General features: G+C 46.0%; 1 protein-coding gene across 1 annotated transcript; it reads right to left on the bottom strand.

The window, feature by feature from the left end:
• Window positions 1-1909: 1909 nt before the first annotated feature.
• Window positions 1910-22256, bottom strand: ZER1 (zyg-11 related cell cycle regulator). The gene is made up of 16 exons (XM_052669585.1): window positions 21957-22256; window positions 17647-17909; window positions 16658-16808; window positions 15930-16366; window positions 14162-14338; window positions 12927-13041; window positions 12327-12473; window positions 11885-12058; window positions 11001-11216; window positions 10299-10340; window positions 9846-9965; window positions 9314-9429; window positions 8769-8957; window positions 7691-7788; window positions 7221-7323; window positions 1910-6193 (listed from the first exon to the last, which is right to left on the bottom strand). Exons 2-16 carry the CDS (start codon window positions 17802-17804, stop codon window positions 6136-6138), a joined length of 2301 nt encoding a protein of 766 aa, XP_052525545.1. The 5' UTR covers window positions 17805-17909; window positions 21957-22256; the 3' UTR covers window positions 1910-6135.
• Window positions 22257-22338: the final 82 nt, after the last annotated feature.

Below are 22338 nucleotides of genomic sequence, written 5' to 3' on the forward strand. Positions count from 1 at the left end.
GGTCTCTGCGGTCCTCAGCTTGTTTAGATGCGCCCTCTGCGTCTGTTCTGAGGGGACGGAGCTCACCAAAAGCCTGCAGAAAATCTGAAATGTTTTTTGTTGTTCTTTATCTGCTGCTTTTGTTACCTTCCCAGTACACTCTAAAGAGGAATCTCATTCTTTGCAATTGTATCCTCCTGCCCCTGGAAAGCAGCTCACTCCTTGGTGCTGTTTGACCCTTAACTTTGATTATTTCTGTCTGTTTTAAATGTCAGAGGCCACTTGCTGCTTCCAGGGAAGCACCTGGTTGCACAGGTGACACAAATTACTTATTTAAGACAGCTGCATTGCAATGTTAATAAACATAGGAACATGGTTCACCAGCTAGGGTGGTGATGGGTTGATGGTTGGACAAGATGGTCTTAGAGGTATCTTCCATAGGTATGGTTCTGTGAGAATGGCCTGAATTTGCCTTTATAATGGTCATTCAAATCTTTTTTTTTTTTCTTGATTGTTTCTTTTTAATTATTCTAGGTAGTTCAGAAACCTCCTAGATGAGATCAGCACTTGTCAAAACAGTTTGGAGGTGGCCTTGCTACTGTCTGCATGCTTTAAATATCCTGAAAATCTCTCTATTCAAAGAAAACCTTTCAGAACAGTGGGGAGCTGAGAACAGTAACATCAGCCTCTGTCTGCAACCAGGAAAAAAAAGGTGGGAAGTGTTTTTCCTTTCTTTGTGGAGCAGTGTGAACTTTAAAGCTTAATGAGAGCAATTTGAGTAGTAACAGCGTTACTCACTTCAAAGCAAAAACATTCTGATATTCCAGAATAATCTGTCCTAAGGGATGTATTCTTTCTCCTCTTGTGGTTAGAATAATTTGGTGCATGTTATGCTTTTTTTGTTCTTCATAGCTTTGAAACCTGTCTTGAATGAGAGCTTATCTCTGCCCCAAGGTTTCCAACCCAAAGGGCTGTCTGGTTGATGTCAGGCTTGGTTAGAAACCCTCCACGAGCAGGTTTCTGGGCAGAGGATCTCCATCCTTATGGCATTCCAGCAAGCAGTGTCGTGCTGCTGGAAGCATAAGGCATCTCTGTTCTCTGCAGTGTGGTACCTTTTCAGCTCCCTGTCTGTAGTTCCATTTCACATAACTCCTTCTCTTGCTTCAGCCACTGACAGTCTGACCCGTCAGAGGTTTTACAGTGACCGCTGGATTCACTGGGAGTTGAACTCTTGTGAGATCAGCGTCTTAAGAAGGAAGTCTTGCTGGCCTTAAAGCAGGCTGACTGTTTTAAACTAAAAAGAGTCTTTCTTGAAGTATTCAGCTTCTGCCCACTCGCGGTGCTAAGGCTGCAGAATGCTATAGCCACAGATCCGTTACAGAGTTCAGAGGCAATCTGTACAATCAAATATTGCTCTGACTTCTTTTTTTTCCCCTCTGACATTATTTCATAACAACACTCTCTTTCTCCATACCTCTTTTCTATTGACAAACAGTATTGTATCCCTCAAAGTGATGAAAGCAAAAGCCACTGAACTGCACAATCAACACATGGCAGTTCCTTTAGTTTTTAATGAAATATATGACAGCAAATGGACCAATAATGTACCTGTGTAATTCACACTCATAGACCAAAGGAAAAAGACATTGTTAAGCACTAGGTTTAATACACAGAGAGTATCCCAATGGATACAACAGGAAAGTTAATTCGTTCAGAATTGTAAGGAAGGAACAATTGTGCATGATTTTTGGGGGCTTGGTTTCACCATGAACAAACGTTTGAACCAGGCCTCTCAACACAGGCAGGTCAAGGGACGGAGTAAAAGCAGAAGCTTGCTCATTATCACTGAGATTATTTTCTGTATGCAGAATGTGGGAATAGCTATTTGGTTAGCTAAAAAACTTTGTTTGTTTGTTTTTTAAGACAAAAAGGAATTACAGAAAGAATCAGTGACAATTATCTGAAGCCAAAATAGTCTGTTAGAGCAGAAATGTTTCAGTGAAGCAGGAAATCTCCCTAATTCCTGTTCTTAAGTACCATCTTTTCATCCATCCCTGACAACCGTTACCCTCTTTGCTTTGTACAGATGGTTGTTGTGGAGATCAGCTGTTTCCCCTAATTTTTATTGTCTTTTTTTCCAGTGCATGCCACCCCCTGCACCCCATCTGTGGCAGTCTTCTTCCTAAACAGCCTCAAGAAATCTTTTCTTGTGGAGTAGTGCCTGAATGCAGTGCCCTTCCTCTGCTGCCCCGAAAATTCATCATCTTCTTCAAGTGATGAATAGAATAAGCTCACAGCTCTAAGGCTTTTCTTCCCCTCATCTTTTGCAGAGACCAAAGCAACTCAAACAGGAGGCTGGGTAGGATTCAGTGCTGAACAGATAATATCTGAGCTAGCAGAGAGGTGCAGGGCGAGAACAGCTATGATGCAGAAGGGCCAGATTAATTATTTGCATTGTTAATAATTGCCACAAGTATGAGTGCTAAACTTTCTCAGCATGGTCTCAGTGGGAAAGTCTGGTGCTGCTACACGTTAAGCATCATGCACACAGATGCCAATCTGTATAAGCAGTTCCTCCCACGGATCTTGTCAAATGGAAGCACCTGTGGAAAGCTGCCCACCAACTTGTTGTCATGTCTATTCCAGGGAAAATGGCAGACACCTGACACCCGAGGACTGCTGCATCATTGGGTCACTGAGCCATGAGGCATTTTCCAGCCAGAAAGGAAACTACTTGCACTGGAGGTAGAGGGTTCCTTTGTTGGAACAGTCTCTGCAGAGAATTGCTGAGTTGGTTCATGTTCTGCCTGCCCAGCTTTTGAGTATTAAGGGAAATGTGAACCTAAAAACATGAGTGAGAGTGTGAATGAGACAACAACTGCAAAGCAAAAGGAGTCCCTCTGCCATACTTGATCAGACTGTGAGCTTCTTTCCAGCTGTATTTTCACCTTACATTTGGAAACCCTGTTATAGTTTTTTAGATGGGATTGGTTTCTATAATCTTGAGTGTGAAACTGAAGCCTCCTTCCTCTGCAGTATGGGGTTTGACATGGGACAGTTCTTTTCTAAACTGGCCATTTCATGCTCAGGGAGGGTAGGTTTAGGTTGGATATAAGGAAAAAAGTCTTCTACAGTGAGGGTGGCGAGGCACTGGAACAGGTTACCTAGTGTTGTGTTGTGGTTGATGCTCCATCTCTGGAGACTTTCCACGTGAGGCTGGATCAAGCCCTGGGCAACCTGATCAGATCCAGCTGCAGTGTGCATTGCAGGGGAGTCGGGCTAGATGGCCTTTAAAGGCCCCTTCCAACTCTGAGGATTCTATGATTCTATGTAGCTAGCTCTTCTATGTAATTTTATGTGATAGACCAGAGATAGTTTCCCCCACCCCCTATGGTTAAATGGCAGATTCACAGAGCTAAACCTTTCTGGCAGGCTGGCCTGACTCCATTAATCTCCACATTCCTGGGAATCAGAAATCTTTTTCTGGTTCGGACTCAGGTACACGAGGATACGTGAGCAGTGAGAAGTTGTCTTTGCTTTGAAACAAAGGTTTGTTAGTTTGTGATACCACAGTGCAGCTGCAGCAGGCGTGACTTCAGTAACAGCTCAACTTACAGAGGGACTGCTTTGAACTTTTGGGGTCCTTCAGGCTGATGGAACCAAGCCACCATTTGTTCATTAACCTAGAAGCAGTTTTGTCAAAATCTCAGAGTAAAGCCTGATTAAAGTGCAAGGCTGAGATGTGCTCCAGCTGCCTCTCCTGCAGGGCAGCTGCGTTCTGAGGATACAGGTTTCTGACAGTGTATCCACCATGTTTCCCCATCTCCTCCAATCCCACCTTGCCAACACTGTCAGAATCATTAGAGTTTTCTTGTCACTTGATTCAAGATTTTAGTGGTGGAAGTTTTCACTGCGTGGACATCAGAAAGGAAGAAAATCTAGTGGGTTGGCACCGTCACATGAGACAACTTCAGAAGGATAGCACTGCATAGAGAATAATGTGAGCAAAGCCTGGCTCCTGCAATGCGTGGAGGCTGGTCAGCACTATATGCAGTGCTCTTAGTTTTGCATCTAGGAGAATGATTAGCAAGCATTACACAGAAAAGGCCATGAAACAAACATCTCTGTCTCAAAGCTTGCAGGGACAGAAATTCTTAGGAATAAAAGAGAGAAAAATACATTTCAATCAAACAACCACAAAAAAGTGTAATTTGTCAAGTTTTTCAAACTGTATGAAAACAATTCAAAAGTGACACAAAAATATATATATAGTTTGAAAAATACTTAAAGAAAAAGTACAGATCTCACAATATCAAAACATGACATGGTTAAAAAGAGAGAAGAAAAGACATTGGGTAACACCGTGTTGGCAGAAAAAAGTAAACCCCTCCAGGGCAGCTGTGTTCTGTCATTTAAAGTGTCAGTTTGTGTCCCTAGGATCTGTCCATAATGTAATGCTCAGTAATGACAGCATTAACTCTGAGCATCAGAAGAACCTCAGTCATAGCAGCAAGCAATGTAAATGAGGGAAGAGAGCAGCAATGGTTACTGTGCTGTCCCAGAGGCCTGACGTGTCCTAACACACATGGCCACGGTTTCCTCTCACTGCAGATGTAAAATCTTTTCAAAACCACTTTTAAGGGAAGAGCTGTGAATTATGAAAACACTGTGGCAAGCGGGGCTCTGAGCATGAACTGCACAACGTGATGCTGAGTGCCTGGCTGTGAAGCAGCCTTTGGCCCTTTTTAAGACTCTGTAGGCCTGGGGTTTTACAGGTGAAGACCAGGGGGTTGGAGATTCATGATCCTTGAGGTCCTTTCCAACCTTGGCCATTCTCTGATTCTGCGACCAGCTTAGTGGGGACTCTCCTCTCCCCTAACCCATATAAATTGGAGTGAATCTGCTGATGGGAGTGGGACTGCACTGGGTAGTGCTAGCAGTAGGATAAGAGTAGTGCCAGAAGAGGGGGAAGATGTTGGGATGGAACAAGAGGTGCTGTTTTAGGAGATGGTATTCCAAAGGGTTCCTAGAGACTCCTCAGCCTTAAAGGAGATGTTAGCACCTCAAATGACAGCATCTGTGCTGCAGTGAGGTTACTTTACTACTGAGTGCAGGCTGAAGAAGGATAGAACAGCTTCAGTCATTTACTGGGACTTGCACACGTGGCCCATGGCCTGGTAGGGGTTATTATGCCATTTTCTGGCATCTGTAGCCCTTCTCCATGAAGCAGAACAAAACTAAAAAGGTGTTGAAAAAACTGGTATGAAGATGTATAGCCCTTTGTGAACAAACCTTGTTCCTTTATGCACAGGCTCCCTTAGAGGGAAAAGCTCTGCATTGCCAAGGATGTGTAACTGGTTTTACTGGTCATCCCTGACCACATGAGTCTAGGTGGGCTGGCAGATCCTACAGAACTGCCAAAGGGGACAAAACAGAATTCCTGACATTAACAGGAACCTCTTACTTCCAAATGAACCACATATATTTAGCAGTGCTTCCATTAATAGGAGTCTACCATAAAAAACCCTTAAGAGAATGAATTGACTTAAAAGATAACTTTTCCCCGTTTCCTCTACTTAAAAACATTACCAAAAAGTTCAGTTCTTTTGCTCTGACTTCTTGGTAATGTGTCCCCCAACCTTCAGAGCAAATAACTAACTCACTTCTGCCTGTAAACCCACTGAGTGGCCAGTGCTGATTCAGGACTGGTGTTCTTGCATTGCAGGACCTCATGCAATACAGCAAAAGGGAATTTTCTAAAAAGTGGGAAGGAAAATGTCACACTAGTGATCACACAACTGGGTTTTCAAGCTCGTGATCATTTGGGGCTCTCTGTATGGTCTAAAAAAAAAAAAAAAGGTTAAAAGATACATAATGTAATTGTCTTTTTTTGTTTTCTTTTTATACAGAAATCATACACACAGAACTTCAATCTGAAACTTCATAACGAAAAAGTCCACTAATTTAAGGAAAGCGTTTTGTTGTGCAAAAAGTCCCTCCCTCCCTCCCCTGTTCACCTTCATCTACTGAGGGTCTCACACACACACATAAAGTTTCCTTCCAACAGGCGAGTTGGTCAGAAAGAGTCCTCACTATGTACAGTGAATTAGAGAGAAGCTGGATACAGTGCTGGCAAGAGGCATTAGATGATTGCCTCTATCTGGAAGTGTCCATGTTCTCCTCCTTAAAGTTACTGCAGTGCTCTATAACTTTCCTAGGGATAAAACAGGACAAGGGAAGAAGGTTTAGTTTAATGCTTGTCGTGTTATGGCTGTGGGACAGTAACACAAGGACTGCTGTTGGTAGCAGTCAGACTCTTCTGATATACATCAACCAACATTGATATAAAAACCACTATACTCCACACAAGCAGCTTAAGAGCTTGGAATTTCATCCTCTTGGAATTTCAAGTCATATTAGTATACCTCCAGATCATTCATTCACGACCCCCACGCCTCAATCATCAGATAACTTTGAATTGTATCAGAAAACACATACATACAGATGGTTTCCATGCACTCTACTGTTACCTGTCCCTGCTTTTTCTATTCTTTCCATTTATTTTTCTTGGACTATTGCATCACCATATGTGATCTCCATAACCTGTGACAGTCTTCTGCAGGCTTGTACCACCTCCAGCATTGAGCAGCCCTTCAGCTGTGGGTACCTGCTACCCACAAGGTACACATTCCCAGCTGATCTACATTTCTCTTTAATATTCATCCTGCAGATATGAAGTTACAGATCTCAGTTTGTCAGTGACTAGAAACTACAGCTGTCTTAAAACTGAAAGAATGACTCCAAAGGGAGGTCACACAGTAAGCTGGGAAGGCTCACAAAAGTGATGGGCTCTCTCCATATTTTGAAAATCCTTTGATTTAAACTCTGCAGTCAGCTCCATCATTGACAGACTGATATTCTGGACAGAGTTCACACCTCAAGTATGAAGTATAGTGATGACTGGGGACGATCAAGTTAAGAGATGCAATAAGCAGCTTTCTTGCCACTTTGAGAACCTATTTGCCTGGTATCCATAAACACAGATTACCAGTGCTTATTGCAAATGTATAAACACCTCTAATCTTCTGTTTCTATCTTCCTTTTCCTGCTCTTTGCTTGTGTTTATTTCACCTCTCATAAAGAGCACAAGCTTTTCTTTGGTAGCTTTCCTTGATGTAGGGGAACAGGAAACTAAACTGAAGTTAAACTGAATGTTTGATGACAGTGCATTAGTTTCCTACCAGGCCATTTCCTTGGTCTCTTGCCGTGCTGAGGCCATTTTAATCATGTCCTTCAGAAGGGGAATCCCACCTTCTTTGATCAGCAGTGGGCAGTACTTGTCAGCTGCAAGGAAAGAATAAGACAAGTTCTTGTGAACCTTTCCAAAAGCAGTATAAAGAGTGGCAGGAGGGGAAGGTTGGAGAAGTAACAGAACTTTAATTTTTTATGGAGCCAACCTGTTAAGGGTTGACTGTAAAATTAAGGTACAAAATGACTGAGAAGAGCATGGCCAGAGGGATCTAAACATTGAAGAAATTTCCTATACATGACGTGTTGTTTATTGCTTGGCTATGCTGCCTGGACATTACTAAATTATTCAGATAAGGCTCTTGCTAACTACATAGCTAAACTGGGCTCAGTTTTTCTGCTAAGAAGCTTAGATCCACTGTGTGAACTTGTGCAGTGCAATGGATGTGATTTTAAAACTTACGGTAGACAGAGACCAAGTTATAGAGTGCCCAGGTAGCCCAGTGCTGGCTGACAGGAGAGATCCCTTGTGGAAGAAGTCGAAGGATTGGTTCAAATGACCTGCACAGAAATATTGTAGAAGTTGTTAAAAATCCAAGAACTGCTTCTTTCAGCACCTTTGTCACTCAAAGCAATACGTACTCTGTGTTCATAGACACCGTAGCAGTAAATCCTTTAGCATGCTAAAGATTCTGGCATCAAAGACCAAGTCTGTGTCCCATGGCAATACTGGCAGGCTTACAGGCCCTACCACTTCAGCATAAACATGCTGCCCAAATAAATAACTGCAAAGAAGTCAGCTGATTTCTATTCTCTGTCAGTCATTTTCTTATGACAGCTGAAACAGCACCACTGACAGCTCTGTAGAAGGTCCAAAGCAAAATTATACCCATCCAATGCCAGCTGCTCACATGCAACAGCTGCTCTGTTTCTTATGACGATAACATGTGCATACTGTAGCAAAAGCACTGGAATGCTATTTGTTTGGGATCCCTGCCAAGCACTATGGGAAAACAGAATACCTGATACCCTTATAGAGGAAAAGCTTTGGAGGATGCCACCAGCTGCTTTAACCCATTAAGAGATTTCTGGACACTCTGTCTAGATATTCTCCAAAGGAGAGTGAAAGCACAGCAACACGTGTGACTTATTAAGCAGTACTGAAGAGGTGCAAAGGATGGAAGTCTCAGAGAACATCATTTAGTCAGTCTCACCAGACAGTCAGATCATGGGTTTCCTGAACTACACAATTCCACCAGAAACATGCAGGATAAATTCTGCTGTGTTCCCATGCTCCTCCCATAAGAATTGCCAGGCAAGGTATCGAATTTTAGCAGCCTGTGTAACATGTGTACATGATGTAACCCTGACTCAAAGGAAGATGTGAAACTCTCACTGAAGAATACATTCCTAAGGATTTCTCCTCCATTCTAAGCAGAGCCTCCATGCTTGGCTGTATCTCTTTCCTTTCATCTGTTGGTGTTTGCTTTCTGTGACAATCCTGGCTCTGAGTAAATGGGACAAACTCCTCTGTTTCTCACCTGTAATTGATATTTCTTCTGGAGTTGATATCCCAGCTCTGGATGGCTGCCCACATCCTCTTTACAACTTCCTCTCGGTGGGGCTCACAAATACCCCAAGCCTCCGGACCATCAAACATGATATGGGAGAGCACCCCACAGGCATTATAGGATACCTCAATCCCATCTGCTTTGCTCTCTAGCAGATTGCTGCCGAGGGAGAAGAAATCATTTAGAGGTGCCAGAATAACCTTATTCAGCATCTTCCCAAAACAATCACATCTTTTATCTACATCAGAGATGATTATTGAGAAAATATCTCCAGCCTGAAACAGGAGTTGTGCCCTTCAGAGATGCAGCTTTCCAGCAACATTAACATCACAACCAAACCCTTACAATCCAACGCATTCACTCAGGTATCTTATTATTTCCTTTTAGCTTTTTTTTGAATGACCAAAAACCCAATCTGATGCATCAAAAGCTGAAAAGTCTCCAGGTGATGTGGGAGCAGAGCTCCGGAGCGCTCCTCCTGCCCCAGCCCAGCTGTTTGTGAGCTAGGCACTCACCTGAACACACTGATGAATTGGGAGGTCATGAGCTGTGGACGGAGTTCCCTGACCTCAGCCACATTGCCCAGGAGGCCCAACATATTGCGGTGCAGCTCCTGTTTCTCTGGGAACTCCTAAGAAAGCAAGAGACAGGATTATACAGTAGCAGAGATATGGTGACAACAGGAATGAGAAACTATGCAGAAAGCACATCTAGAAAGGATGAGGATTTTTGGGTAGCTATCAGTGTTTTTTTAGCAGATTTCCAATGGTATCTAGCATTCAAGAGACGTGTGATATGAGAACATCACAGGCTAGGGCCTATCATTCACTGCTGCCCTGCTTAAGGAGGAGTGTGTATAAGACAGGAAAAAGGAAGATGTGCTGAGTTTAAGTTTCTCTGTTCTTCTGGTTGGATCACAGAAAGAATGAAATATGCAACTTTCTTCCATTTACGCAATATAGGAAGTATTGCTTATGAGTTAGCTTAGCTATTTTCATCTCTGCTGCTAATGTCAGCATTCATCTAGAGGAAACCAGCCATACTTACTTTCAAGCACTCCAAGAACAGTTTCATACCACTGTAGTTGAGGAACATCTCGCAGTTGTCAGGAGTCTCATCAGTAATGTTCCAGAGAGCACTCCATGAGAACTCCATCACCTGATCACACTGCAAGGATGAAGAAACAGCTTTGCTAATGTAAGAGCCTGGTGCAAACCAAATACTTGCTTCATCTCTGACATCACCCCAGATAACTTCAGAGGTAAGAAAATCTTGTTATTTGCTTTCAACTTGTTTGCAAGTGGGTTTTTGTTTTTAACTATTTTTGTCTCCCTGCTATGTTTGTCCCTTCAGCCCTCACCACTATGACAGAAAATTCTGCAGTGCCAGCTGGGATTTCCCATGTTAGGTAGAGAGGCTGGGCTGGCACTCCAGACCATCTCCGTGCCCAAGTCAGAGTAAAGAAAATATTATTTATACATTTTAGTGGGTAACACTCACCGTTTTATCAGCCAGCTTCTTCTGAATCAATTTTAGCATTGTCTGTGGGCAGAGGAAGGGGAACAGTGAGAACAGTTCAAGAATCACAGAGCTAAAACCAACAGGTTCAGCTGCTGCAGAGCTGGCTACAGCAAACTGTAAGTGTGTGCAATTGTGACCTTTTGCAGAGTATCTAACTAGTACACCTTTCTCTAAACCAGTGGCACTAGGTTATGTTCCGTGTTGCAAGTATTTGCAGAGCTAAACTAAGTCACGCTCCCTGAACTGCTGGGTTTGCAGTCAAAGTTTGGAATGTGGTGTAACTGCAACAAAGCAGCGGCCTCTGCAGTTCTTTTCAAGGGGTGAGATATGCACTGATGTAAGTTGGAAATCTGATGCAAACTCAGGGAGGTGCAGAAGGAAATAGTCAAAAGGTTTTACCAGTTCTGGAAATTGTATGGTGTAATGAAGATGGAACGTGTCAGGTCACACTGCTTTCATGGACAGCCTGTCTCTGAGACCATGACTTCTAGTGTTTGCAAGCCAGTAAAAGATGCCACATGGAAGGGCAGGGTTCAGGATAGGTTAGCCTTGCTGGGACAGATGCTCCCTTCTATGATACAGTAAACTTGGTTCACTGCCTGGATGCATTTGGTGCATGGCTGCAAGGAAATGGTGGTAGCTTGGGTTAAGGATAAGAAGACACCTTGGGACCATACCAACCATGACAAAACCCATCTTGCCCACAGCTTCTTTATGATCGTTGTCCACCTGGCAGACCAGAGCATTACAGAGGTGCACGGCAATGCGCTGGATAGACTCATCCTGCCGGCTCTGGTTGAGGATGTTCAGCAGCAGCTCATTTACTCGGCGGTACTGGAACTCCAGCTCCTCAGGAATGCTGAAGTTGCACAGTGTGAGGCAGCAGTTCCGCTGTACCTGGGTCATAAGGAAGCAAATGCTGCACCAGGTGGCTATGAAAACATGACCTAACCACCTCATGTTCCCTTGTTGCTTGGTACTGAAATCATAGCGCTACAGTTTGCTACTCTCCTCCCTAGAACTCTGCTTTAGCTAAGCTCTCAGTAGGTACTTCTTCCTCACTGTCACTCTGGTCTCAAGTGGCCACCCAATCACCCAGTACGTGTCACTTTCTAAGCCAGTTCTTCACTGTCTATAAGCTTTCCATTCAGAAGTCACTTGCTGTAGCCCAGCGTCAGCACTTCTGATGAGAGTGCATTGGCATACTGTTTCTTTCTGTTGACTAAAGAACCCAACACCCTCAACCATTTTCAACTCATAGTCTGTGCTGGACATCTATGCTGTGGATTGTACATTTTTTGACCACTAACATCAGCTAAAAAGGTGCCTAGCTATTATCACTTACTTCTCCCGGTTCTGGAGAACATCACATGGATAAGGAGCACCTTGTGTGTAATCCCTAACACCTGAGTGAAGACAAAAAGCAGATCTGGGCAATAGGTTCTCTGATGCCTGCCTCAGCTCATGTATTGGAGGCTTAGAAAATGCAAATCCTAACACCAAGCTAAAGATGTAATACGGGGAAGGAGAACTATGGGAGCCAAAGCAAGCTGGGCAGCTCTTACTGTGACTTCCTGGTAGGACTCCATGCCATTCAGCACCACCTGGATGACCTGGCGTCGCAGCTTTATGCTCTGCTCCATGCGGTACTCGGAGTTGGTCAGGTAAAACAGTGCAGCACTGCCTGTCACCTGGATGTTTTTGTCATCCTTGTGGCACTTGAGGGCTGTGATCACCAGCTGCAAGGAAAGAACGTGAAGTTTCAGTGCCACTGACTTGCTGTGGAGTCTTGGAGTGACAGTTATGGCTGTGTGTGGCAAAGGCTACAAGGCTACAAGGAATGCACAGCTCAGGTGTTGCAGGAAGATGCTCATGAGGTGAAGGCACTTAGTTCTGCCATTCTACTGGAACTTTCTCCAGAATTATGTGGCATCTCAGGGTGAAGAAAAGGCTGGGACTGTGAAATTTCCCTTGTAAGTGTGAGTTAAATGCTCACGTGATGCTTACCTGGAGAGCTCGCAGCAGCTGGCTGCAACGCTCGATACGGGCGATGTCAAAAAGGAGGTTGATGGCACGAGAAGTGATTTCTGGCCGGTGTTCAGTGTAAGCCTCGATAGCGTTCAGAACTTGCTCTTCATTCTTGTCTCCACTCACCTGGCAAGGAGGAACAAGAGACAGGGAAGAAAGAATGAAGAAAGCAAACTGGTAGGTCTGAAAGGTCAGAGGGTACAAGTGTCCTCTGTCCTGTTGTAGGACTTGGCCCATGATGGGAACAAAGAAGGTGAGTCACTTCTCAGCCCAGAAGGACACAAAATTCTATCTCTGGTAGTCACAGACACCCTGGTCCTTCAGTCAGGATGATTTCTTCAGGCCCTTCTCTAAGAGGTGTTTGGTGTTTTCTGTTGTTGTTTTGGTTTCTTTAGCACTTGTAAGAGCTGTGTGGGGTGTGGGTTTTGCCTTCTGACCGCTCTCCTGCATTATCAAGTAGCTACTGAAAGGTGAGAGCTAAATTGTCACACACAAAACCCTAAGAACTCTCTCTATTAGCAGGCAGATCTCTGAACTTCTACCAAGTACCTACTACCAATATTCTGACACCCTCGTTACCTTATAGGCTGGAATATGCGTCAGGCGGCAGAGAGATGTTTCAAAAAGGCCCAGGAATTGGAGTGGTCGTTTCAAACCCCGGAAGGGAGCAATGCTGCTCTTTGCTGGCTCAATGCTGAGGAAAGAAAGAGGTGAGTCATGTTGGTACCCTGCTTCTCCAGGCCACAGAGACAGCTGCTTGTTCTCTGCTCACTTTGTCTGTACTGCTCTGTAACTAGAGTGATAATATCTGTATTTCAGTTGTGCACCAACCAGCTTCTCCTAAACCTAAACAGGCATGATGAGTCCCAGGTGAACCTGAGCAAAAGGCTAAACACACTGAGGAACTAAAACAGCAGTAAGAATTTATGTCAGAATGCAGCTTTCCTGGACAGAATTTGTCCTGGAAATATAACAAGCTAGGGCAAAGACTTTCTTAGGAACGTGGATTTCACTGGTCTAAACTATTTGCAAACTTGATGGTGTATCATCTGATAAACATGCTAGTCTGCTTCTGTGATCATGCAAGAACACTTCTTTTATTGCTGCCATGTCCCTTATTGACCAAGAGCCTATATATAATATATATATGCTCTTGGTGTGTGCATGTATATATATATATATAAAACCAACTTTGTGAAGAAGACAGTACTGTCTCATTTGTTTGCTTTTGTCCAGTAAGTGCTTAGGGAACAGGAGGGCAGAGTTCTTGGCTGACCTGGAAAGCCACTCCTCTAGGTCTGTCCTGCTGAGGTGCACCAAGATTTTCAAAAGTTGGTCTGTGCAGCATTCAGGTCAGATCTGAAAATCTGCCTTTAGATTTTAAGTTTCTAAAGCACTCAGTCATCCTATGAACACTGATGTCTTGACTGAGTGTATAAAACCTCCTGTCTCAGAAGGGCCTAATTTCAGTCAGTATTTTATATGTTTTATGTAGGAAATGTGTAAAGGGCTCTGGATATATAAACCACTGCAAGAGACCTCTGGAAGAATCTATGTGGAATGTAGAGATGTATGTAAGCTAGGCAGAACAAATCTTTGTTAGTACTAACGTGTCCTTACCTGTGTCACTTACAAAAATCACAGCTGATTCCCACTCTAGACTTCAGCATCAAGAACCAGCAACAGTTGTATCTTGCTTTTTACTATCAATTAGGCCCACAGAATTTGGAAGCCCAAAAGTGGGAACAGTCTGTAATTCATCTCTGACCCATCTAGCTAATCCAAGCAGACCTCAGTAATTGCTGTTTCCTTACCTTGTCTGGCCCATCTTCTCTTCCATGTTTGGGATAGTGCAGTTCTCCAGCATAGTGTGCCCTGAGATATCGAGCGAGGTCAGGTTTACCAAGTTTTCCACAAACAGGTTTAGAACCCGACGGGTCAGCTTGAATTTATAGTAACTGGACAGATGGTCTCGAGAGATATCCAAGTGTCTGCAAATGACAGAGAGCAGCTCAGAGCCTGGAAAGCATCAGCGGGGTTTCTGTGGCTGTGCCAGGGGAAAATGACAAGCAGACTGTGGTGGTGACTGTTATGTCCTTCCTAAGATACAGGAATGTGGTTCTGTAGGATCAGGCAGCAGGATCTGGCCTTGTGTCTACCAAAAGCACACATATCTAGTGGAGGTCTACTTAAAATGGAGCACAACGAGTCATTTGGCTATGCCATCACAAAGGAAATTGCTCTAGGCTCAGGAACTGCCTTTCCCAAGCTCCACCAAAGCGCCCACCTGAGCATTTCTGCCTGGTGACTGAGATGCACTAGAGGATCTTTGCATTCCCAGAAATATCTGTTGCTTCATCCCACAAATTAACTGACACAAGTTTTTGTCTGCATTCCCGATCTCTTTTTTTTTTTTTTTCCACCCCAGGCTATTATTCTCTTAATTATTTCATTTACCTTCAGATATTTAAATGCTTAAGCTCTGGGAAACCCCTGCAGCTGAGGAAGTTGTGGGACAATCTCATTGGCTATAATGTGCAAATGTCCCTTACAGGACAGGGCCTGCTTGTCTGCCAAGAAAAGATCCTTCGGGAGAAACTAAACTGCCTAAGACACAAACCAACATCATACGTACAAAAGTATCTTCTACATATTATAGACCAAGTTTCACTGCAGCTCACCAGCAGTTAAAGTCACTTGGATTTAGTCAGTGTTACCCAGAAGGTTGGCTGAGACTCCAGAGTCGTACATTAACGTGGTACCCCTTTCTTTTTGGGTGAGAAAGTTCTGGATCCTTTTTCTGATACAACGACTGTCTCAATTCTGTGTCAGGAAGCCATTTTGCTGTCAGTGCTGCCAGCTATTTCTTTGCACTGTTTTGTTCCTTGATTGCACCATCCACAAGCAGCGCACTTACACAGCGTGCAATGAGCAGATGGCTCTGAGCTGAGAGTTTGTTGTGGTTCTACCTCAGAGCAAAGTCTGGGTGTTCCTGTTTAACAATTGTTTTGAAGGACCAAATTTCAGTATGATTACCACTATCCTAGTACCTGTGTACATCTACAGCCATTTTTTTTGCCATCTCTTGGGAGTTCTGCTGGGTTTTTTTGTTTGTTTGGGGGGGAAGGGGAGAAGGGAAGCTCTTTCTTTGTGTGTGTATTTTCTTTACAAGGAGAGTAGTTAGGCCCTGGAACGGGCTGCCCAGGGAGGTTGTGGATGCCCCGTCTTTGGACGTGTTCAAGGCCAGGTTGGACGGGGTCCTGGGCAACCTGATCTGAATGTGTACGTTTGGTGGCCCTGCTAGGCAGAGGGGTTGGAACTACATGATCCTTGAGGTCCCTTCCAACCCGGGTGATTCTGTGATTCTGTATTTACTATTTTTGCAAACAAAACCCAGTCTGGCTTTAACCATGTCAGACGTGCAGTGAGTTGGTGAATGAGCCTGTTCATAGGAATGTTGATAAGCTGAAGCCAGCAGTGGATGGATGGCTGTCCATGAAAAGGCACATATCCCATTCTAACAGACCTGCATGGTTCCTATCAGTGGGAAAAAGACAAATAAGGAAGAAGAGATCTGCTGACCTGAGCTTGTGAAGCTGTGCAATCACTTGGATGTGCTCCTCTGAAAGGTCCATGTTGTAAAGCACTAAGGAAACCAGACTGTCCTTCCACTGTGTCAGAAATCCCACATCATTCAGCTGGATCCCAGAGAGGTCAAGAGCAGCAAGGGAGGTCAAAGGCCGAAGCAATGTCTCTACGTTGACCCCTTCAATCAAGCGGCCCAGATTCAGGAAGCGCAAGCGGCTAAAGCCTTCAAAAGTGAAGTCCTTGACCAAAACCTGGCGAGTGGGGTTCACCAAGCAGTCGTCTTCACAGCCTCCGGGGTTCTCTTCCTCATAGAAGATATTGCAGCATCCAAAGAGGCTAAGGGAGATAAGCGTGTGGCTGAAGCTCACCAAAGTTTGCAGACTCTTGGCCGTCAGCTTCTCGCAGTTAGTCAGGTAGAGCTCAACAAGATCCTGGAAGATGGGAAATGGAACAGTTACAAGAATTTCAAAGGCGGAATGCCCACCCTGCTCCCTACAACACCTCTCAGGGACAGCTTGAGAACCTGTACCACCAAACTTGACCAGTATCCCCACCCCATTCCCTACAGCACCTTTAGGAGCTGAGGAAGGAGATGCTGAGTTTCTCCCAGAGAAACCTGTGTGGAATCTCAGGAATGTCTGGATTTCTGGGATTCTAGCTGGTCCCCACGCAACAGTGCAGCCATGTGAAATGGCAGCTGGAGGCAGTCACTGCAATGCCACCTGCTTCCTGATGGCCTCCAGATCCTGGTCCTGCACGATCTGCTCCCGCAAGTGGATCCGAGCTAGCCTGGTGCTCCGTGGATCTGAGAAGAGGGTGAAGAAGCTTTCATGGGGTTCAAAGATGCTGTCTGTCTTCACCAATTCCACATACCTGTATTGAGGCAATGGTGTTAGCACAGCACAACAGAAGACAAAGGCTCAGTTACAGCCCTGGCACCTTTCCTGGCTCTGACAAGATGTTACCGAGTGCATGAGCACAGACTTCCTCCTGGAGGCTGGGCTATTAGCTCTTCCTCCACAAAACTAACAGTCCTTAGGAAAATCTAAGGCAATGATTTGTGCAAGGTCATGTATTTCTGAGTAAACTGGATTCTGCCAAGCACAGACTCTAGAATTTTTTTTTTCCATGCTGTTTAAAGCTATTAACTTGATTTTTCATTTTCAAAAAATTAGCTTGGTCAGTTTTCTGCCAGACATCGTAAGCAAGGGTTCAGCCAAGGGAAACTAATAGCCAAATGATAAAGCCCTGGAAACAGGTTGCCTTGTGAAGCTATGGGAGCAGCAGCCTTAAAATGCGACATCTGTTAGCTCTTTGTACTCTTATTTTTCTGGTTTGAGAGAGAGTTGTAATGATTCAGTGATGGGAAATAGGGAGGCTCCTTTATTGCTTACTGATGTTCTTGGAAGAAGCAGGGACTGTTCATTTCACTCAGGGTTTACATATATGGAAATGGTGACTGCCGGGATACAATAACTCCCAGGGGACAATTCCTTCTGGAGTTCATGCAAATCCTTATTTCCAATATGAGGCTCATCAGAAAAAAAACAAAACAAAACAACAAAAAAAACCCAAACCAGGCCTATGAATTCCTCCCATTTTTTTCCTTGTATCCTTTCCACCACTTTTTTTTAGAAAACTATGATTCCCCCTTCCCAAGCTCCCAGCTCCCATCCAAACCAGAGGAGCTCCTCCACAGGCCCAGACGTACTCGTTGACGAGTTTGTCACAGATCTCGCTTGGCAAGAAGATGTCAGGATGGAGCCGGAGAGTTTCATTGTCCAGTAAGTAGCACAGAGTCCCCTCCAAGTTGCGAAGGCAGAAATCTGTGCACAAGGTCATGAGTGACTCCGGGCTGTCGGATGCCATCTTCAGGGAAGCAGTGGGGAGGGGAAAACAGAAGGAAGCTTTTGATTCAGAAGATCCTTTCCTCAAATGAAATTCCAGGATGAATTTACAGGGACATCAGGGCAGCTGTAAGTGGAGGAGAAAAAAGGATTCGTTAAGAAAGGCACGCTGGAAAGCATGCTGCATAGCTATTGTACCAGCAGGATGCCAATAGTTCCAGTTACAGCCTGCCAATGCTGACCTCTGAAGAACCTGCAGTGGTTTGGTCCCTCTGGGGCTGTGCACTAAATTCCCTCAGGGGACACTGGGGGAATGAGTTAATGTGAAACATTTTCTTGCTGTATAGCCTCATTTCCTAACATGTTTCCTCAGTGCAGAAGTTATCTGGCTGACAAAGGGCTTCTGAAGGGGAAGTGGTGGAAACCACATTGCTTGGTTTCCTTCAGAGTGGGTTGAACAAACCACCAGAGAAGGTACAGCTGGGAAGATCCTTTTGCATAGCCCCAGTGGGATCTGGTGACCCCAAACCTTGTGTCTGTAATTGTTTGCTGCCATTTCAAGTGAAGCTTAATGTTCAAGCTGGATGTTTCTTTGCAGCTCCAAGCCAGAAGCTCCATGCAAGTGTTTGAACTAGACCATGAAGTGGATCAGAAACCAGAGGGGATGCTGGACACTGTGCAGGCAGCTGGAACTCACTAAAACATTCCAAATTCTGTCATAAAAAGTATGAGTGATCAACATGGAAAAAAGCAAGGGGCTTCTGCCCTCCTTGGTTTTTACTACCGAACAAAGGAGGATAGTGAGGCAGATAGGGGAAGCTAGTCCTGTCTGTTTCCTTATTTCAAAAATCTCATAGCTCTGGCTTTCAGGCTTGCTCACTGGCGCCGAAGCAGAACTAGCTGAGTGCACTGAGGGTGTTTAGGAGCAATGACTGAAGACCGCTTCACTTTTACAGGGCCAAATCATATTAGAAGCAACCTTAATGTGAACCCTTCAATGCATTTCCACGAGCACACACAAATTGCATTGAAATGTTTATTTGTGAGGTGAAATCTGTGTCTTTTCAATAGGTAAGTTCCTGCTGTACTGAGGACATCGGTGCTATGGAGTCGGTTATTCTCCTGTGCAGCATAGCTGGGGAAACTATTGCAAAATGTCTGTCTGCATCTACAAAGATCAAGGTATTTGTCTTTAGAAAGCCAGAGATGCTCTCCTTTCTTTCCTGCACTCTCAGCATTTAACTCAGTTTCCTTGCCTCAAGCACTAACCCCAAGGGCACCCCTGGTGACTCAGCCACCCTCCCTCCCCTTCCAGATGTTCTGTTCAGCCGCCGGGTTGTGCCACCAGGATGAAGGATCAGCCAAAGCTGAGGATGAGGTAACCTTTCAGATGCAGCACCACATGGTCTCTGTGGGAAACAGGACACAGTTGTGACTGAGCCTGCCTGGCAGCCCGTGCTCCCAGCCTTCTGGTGCCTCCTTATGCTGCACGAGTTGCAAATCGAAGCTCTTTTCTTCCTTTCGTGTCTCATTAATTCTTTATTTAAGAGCATGCTTTAGTGCCAGGGACAAAGACTCGACCAAGGAATAAACCCGAGACAGAAAGGAGCCTCTCAAGAAGCAAATGGGATGAGCAGAGCTACTTCTTGCGTAGCAGTAGGAACTGCAATGCTGCATCATTCCTGGGGGACACCAACCCCAGCCCGTGTCTCCCTGGGCCAAATCTTGCTCCAGTGTAAGTGGACAAACCCAGGACAGAACCTGGTTTCACTTGGATCAGTGATTTCTCCTTCCCATAACACTTTTGGGAACTGTACCTGTAAATTACTGTAAGAATCATGTTTAAATCCCTAATTCCTGACCTGCTGTGTTCTGACCTAGAACTTTCACAGCCTTTTCAGTGTGATCTCAGGCAGGTCCTCTGGTTTTGGCTCAAGAAGGAAAAGGTCTCCAAGCAACAGCAGAGGAGAAAATGAATAAAAAACTCAGCAATCACAAAAATGTACTTAATGTGCTGACCCCAAAAAGTCTAAAAGGTAACCTCCCTGCATTGCTGAGCCTTGATCTAACAACACTACTACGACTTCTTACGGGTGCTGTGGTAATGTGGAGACTTTTGAGATGTGCATGGTACAAATAATGAAAATGTGTAAGCTTTGTTCTAAAAGAGAAAGAAATCCATAATCAACAGCTCCCTCCTCTATTTGGCAGGAGAGAAATCCAAGGAATAAATGGGCAACTGAGAGCAGAGCACTGCCTTGCTAGCAGTGAGATCCTGCCTAAGAGGATGCATGTGGGAGGAAGCTCCTGCACTCTGCATGGCGTCTGCTTCAGAGATGCAACTGCTTCACCTCCAGAACGTATTTTGCCTGAAGCTTCCTTGAGAGAATCTTTCCAGAAAGGCCAGATCAACAGGAAGATCTGAGCCAGGAGGGAAACACGTTCTGCTATCCCTACCAGTCCACCCAAGCCATCAGACAGCAGGACTGGAGCCAGCCTTCTACCACTTTTTACTGCTTCTGGACAGAGAACTAAACCAAATTCTAAATTCTCAGTAACAATTTATTATTACGTGCTGCTGACAGGACCAGTGCTTGGGATTTGTCCAAGCAGCTTAGAGAGGGCAAGGATTGGCATCCTGCTGCTCTAACAACCCTCCCTTGCAAGCAGCACGATGTTGATCCCAGCCCTGGAGAAATCAGCTACACTTCAAATTCTGAGCTCCCAGCACTCTACCAACAAAATCCGACATCGGAACGTAGTCCACAGAGAAAAACATTCATCCTCGTGATTTATTGTGCACATCTGAGAAGCACCCAAGCTGCAGCTGTGACCATGGTCCTTTTGTACAGGTTGCTCCCTGCCTCTTCTAACCAGCCTCGAGACACGATGTGGGCAGGGAAGTAATGAAGTCAACAGCTGCACTGATCAATATCATCCTTAGCTATAAGCTCAGTGTGCTTTGTTGATAAAAATAAACAAGATAGAGATGCTGACAAATCATTAGCATTTGCCTAATCACTATCCTCGGGCAGCTTTCTGCAGGCAGTACATCAGCAAGCTGCTTGCCCTGCAGCCTGTCACCATGCCTCCCAGTGACGGGCAATACGCTACCTACTGCACGTGTTTCTGAATGGCCAAGTAAAAGATGCGAAAGAAGTTCAAGTGCAGGAATCAAAAAGTTAGAAATGCAGCTGCATCTTCTTTCCAGTTCATTTTTCTGTGTGGTTTTGCTTTCATTTTAGCACACAGAGGAACGGAGCACCTCGAAGCAGGCATACAAAACCCCATGTACCCTCCTGCAGCCTTCTGTGGAGTAACAGCACCCTCCCAGCACCCAAAGGAAACTGCAGCGCTGAGACACGCAGCTTCACTCCCCCATCAGCAGCCTCGCAGATCCAGGCAACTTCTTTGGCAACTGCTGCTTCTTTGCAGGCTACGTTTGTAGCGTTAGGGCATTTCTGGCAGCGCTGGCACACGAGGGTTGGCGCTGCTCTGGGGCTGCCCGTGCCAATCTCTACCTTGAACTTCAGACCATCTTCTCTCTCGGTCTCTCTCCAAGCCTGACTCACTGTGGCTTCGTGCCAGAGGCACAACGCTCATGTTGCCACAAACGCGATTGGCAAAGCTTCCAGCACCAGCGATTGGTCCAAGGAGAGGACAAACGACGCGTGTGGATGTGACCCGACCGCAAGGAATGGCTTTAAAAGAACCAATTTAACGCAAACGCAGAATGTGGTACGGGTCACGTCCTGATGGAAAACCGCACTGTCACTCAGCTGGCCTCTCACGCCGCGATCCGCCGCGCTTCGGTTCATTAATGGCTCATCGCAACCGGTGCGGGAATCGCCACGGGTGCAAGAAATGTCACCGCTGCCTTCCGGCACGGAAACCGAACACGGAGCGGAGCTGTTCGCAGCAGCCGAGCGAACGTTCCCCGTCCACGTTCGATCCCCCGGGGCCACAGAGGAGGTGCGCGGCCCCACGGCCCCCGGCCGGCCGCAGTCCCGAGCGCAGCCCCGCGGGGCCCGACCGCTCCCGGGGCGCCCAGAGGTCACCGCACCGTCCCCGTGGTCCCGCCGGGGCTCGGGCCGGCAGCGGCGGTTCCTCGGAGGGGCGGCACCGCCCCCAGCCGCCCGGAGCCCGGCCGAGGGAGCGGACCGGCGGCACTCACCTGGGCCCAGGCCCCGCCCAGCGCGGCGGATGGGGCCGGCGGTGGTCCCGGGCTCTCCCCGGCTCCGCGTCCTCCTCGGGCCCCGCTCCCCCCGCTTCGGCCTCCGCTGTCAACAAACCCCTCCGTCACTTCCGCCAGCCGGGGCCGCCGCACCGGATACCCGCCGTGTTCCCCCTAGGAAACACCGACCGGGCCGGAACGCTCCGACCGCCCCGCGACACCGGGGAGCTCCGGGAGCGGAGGCGGCTCCGGGCCGCGCTCCTCTCTGCGGGCCGGGCACCGGCACGCCACGAGGTGCGACGACGCCGTGCTCTGCCCGCACCCCGTGACGTCGGCACCGCCTCACACCGCCCCGGGAGATGCAAAGTGGGCGGAGCCTGCG

Source organism: Tympanuchus pallidicinctus, unplaced genomic scaffold (genome assembly GCF_026119805.1).
Source record: "Tympanuchus pallidicinctus isolate F22 unplaced genomic scaffold, pur_lepc_1.0 scaffold8, whole genome shotgun sequence".
Classification (NCBI taxonomy): Eukaryota; Metazoa; Chordata; class Aves; order Galliformes; family Phasianidae; genus Tympanuchus; species Tympanuchus pallidicinctus.

Bases quoted from the DNA above. Each gene is read 5' to 3' on its own strand.
- ZER1 (XM_052669585.1), bottom strand. From the start codon at position 17,804: ATGGCATCCGACAGCCCGGAGTCACTCATGACCTTGTGCACAGATTTC. The intron at 14,339-15,929 runs GTCAGCAGATCT...TGTCATTTGCAG, and splicing joins GCACAGCTTCACAAGCTCAG to ACACTTGGATATCTCTCGAG. The intron at 9,966-10,298 runs GTGAGTGTTACC...TCATCCTTGCAG, and splicing joins AGAAGCTGGCTGATAAAACG to TGTGATCAGGTGATGGAGTT.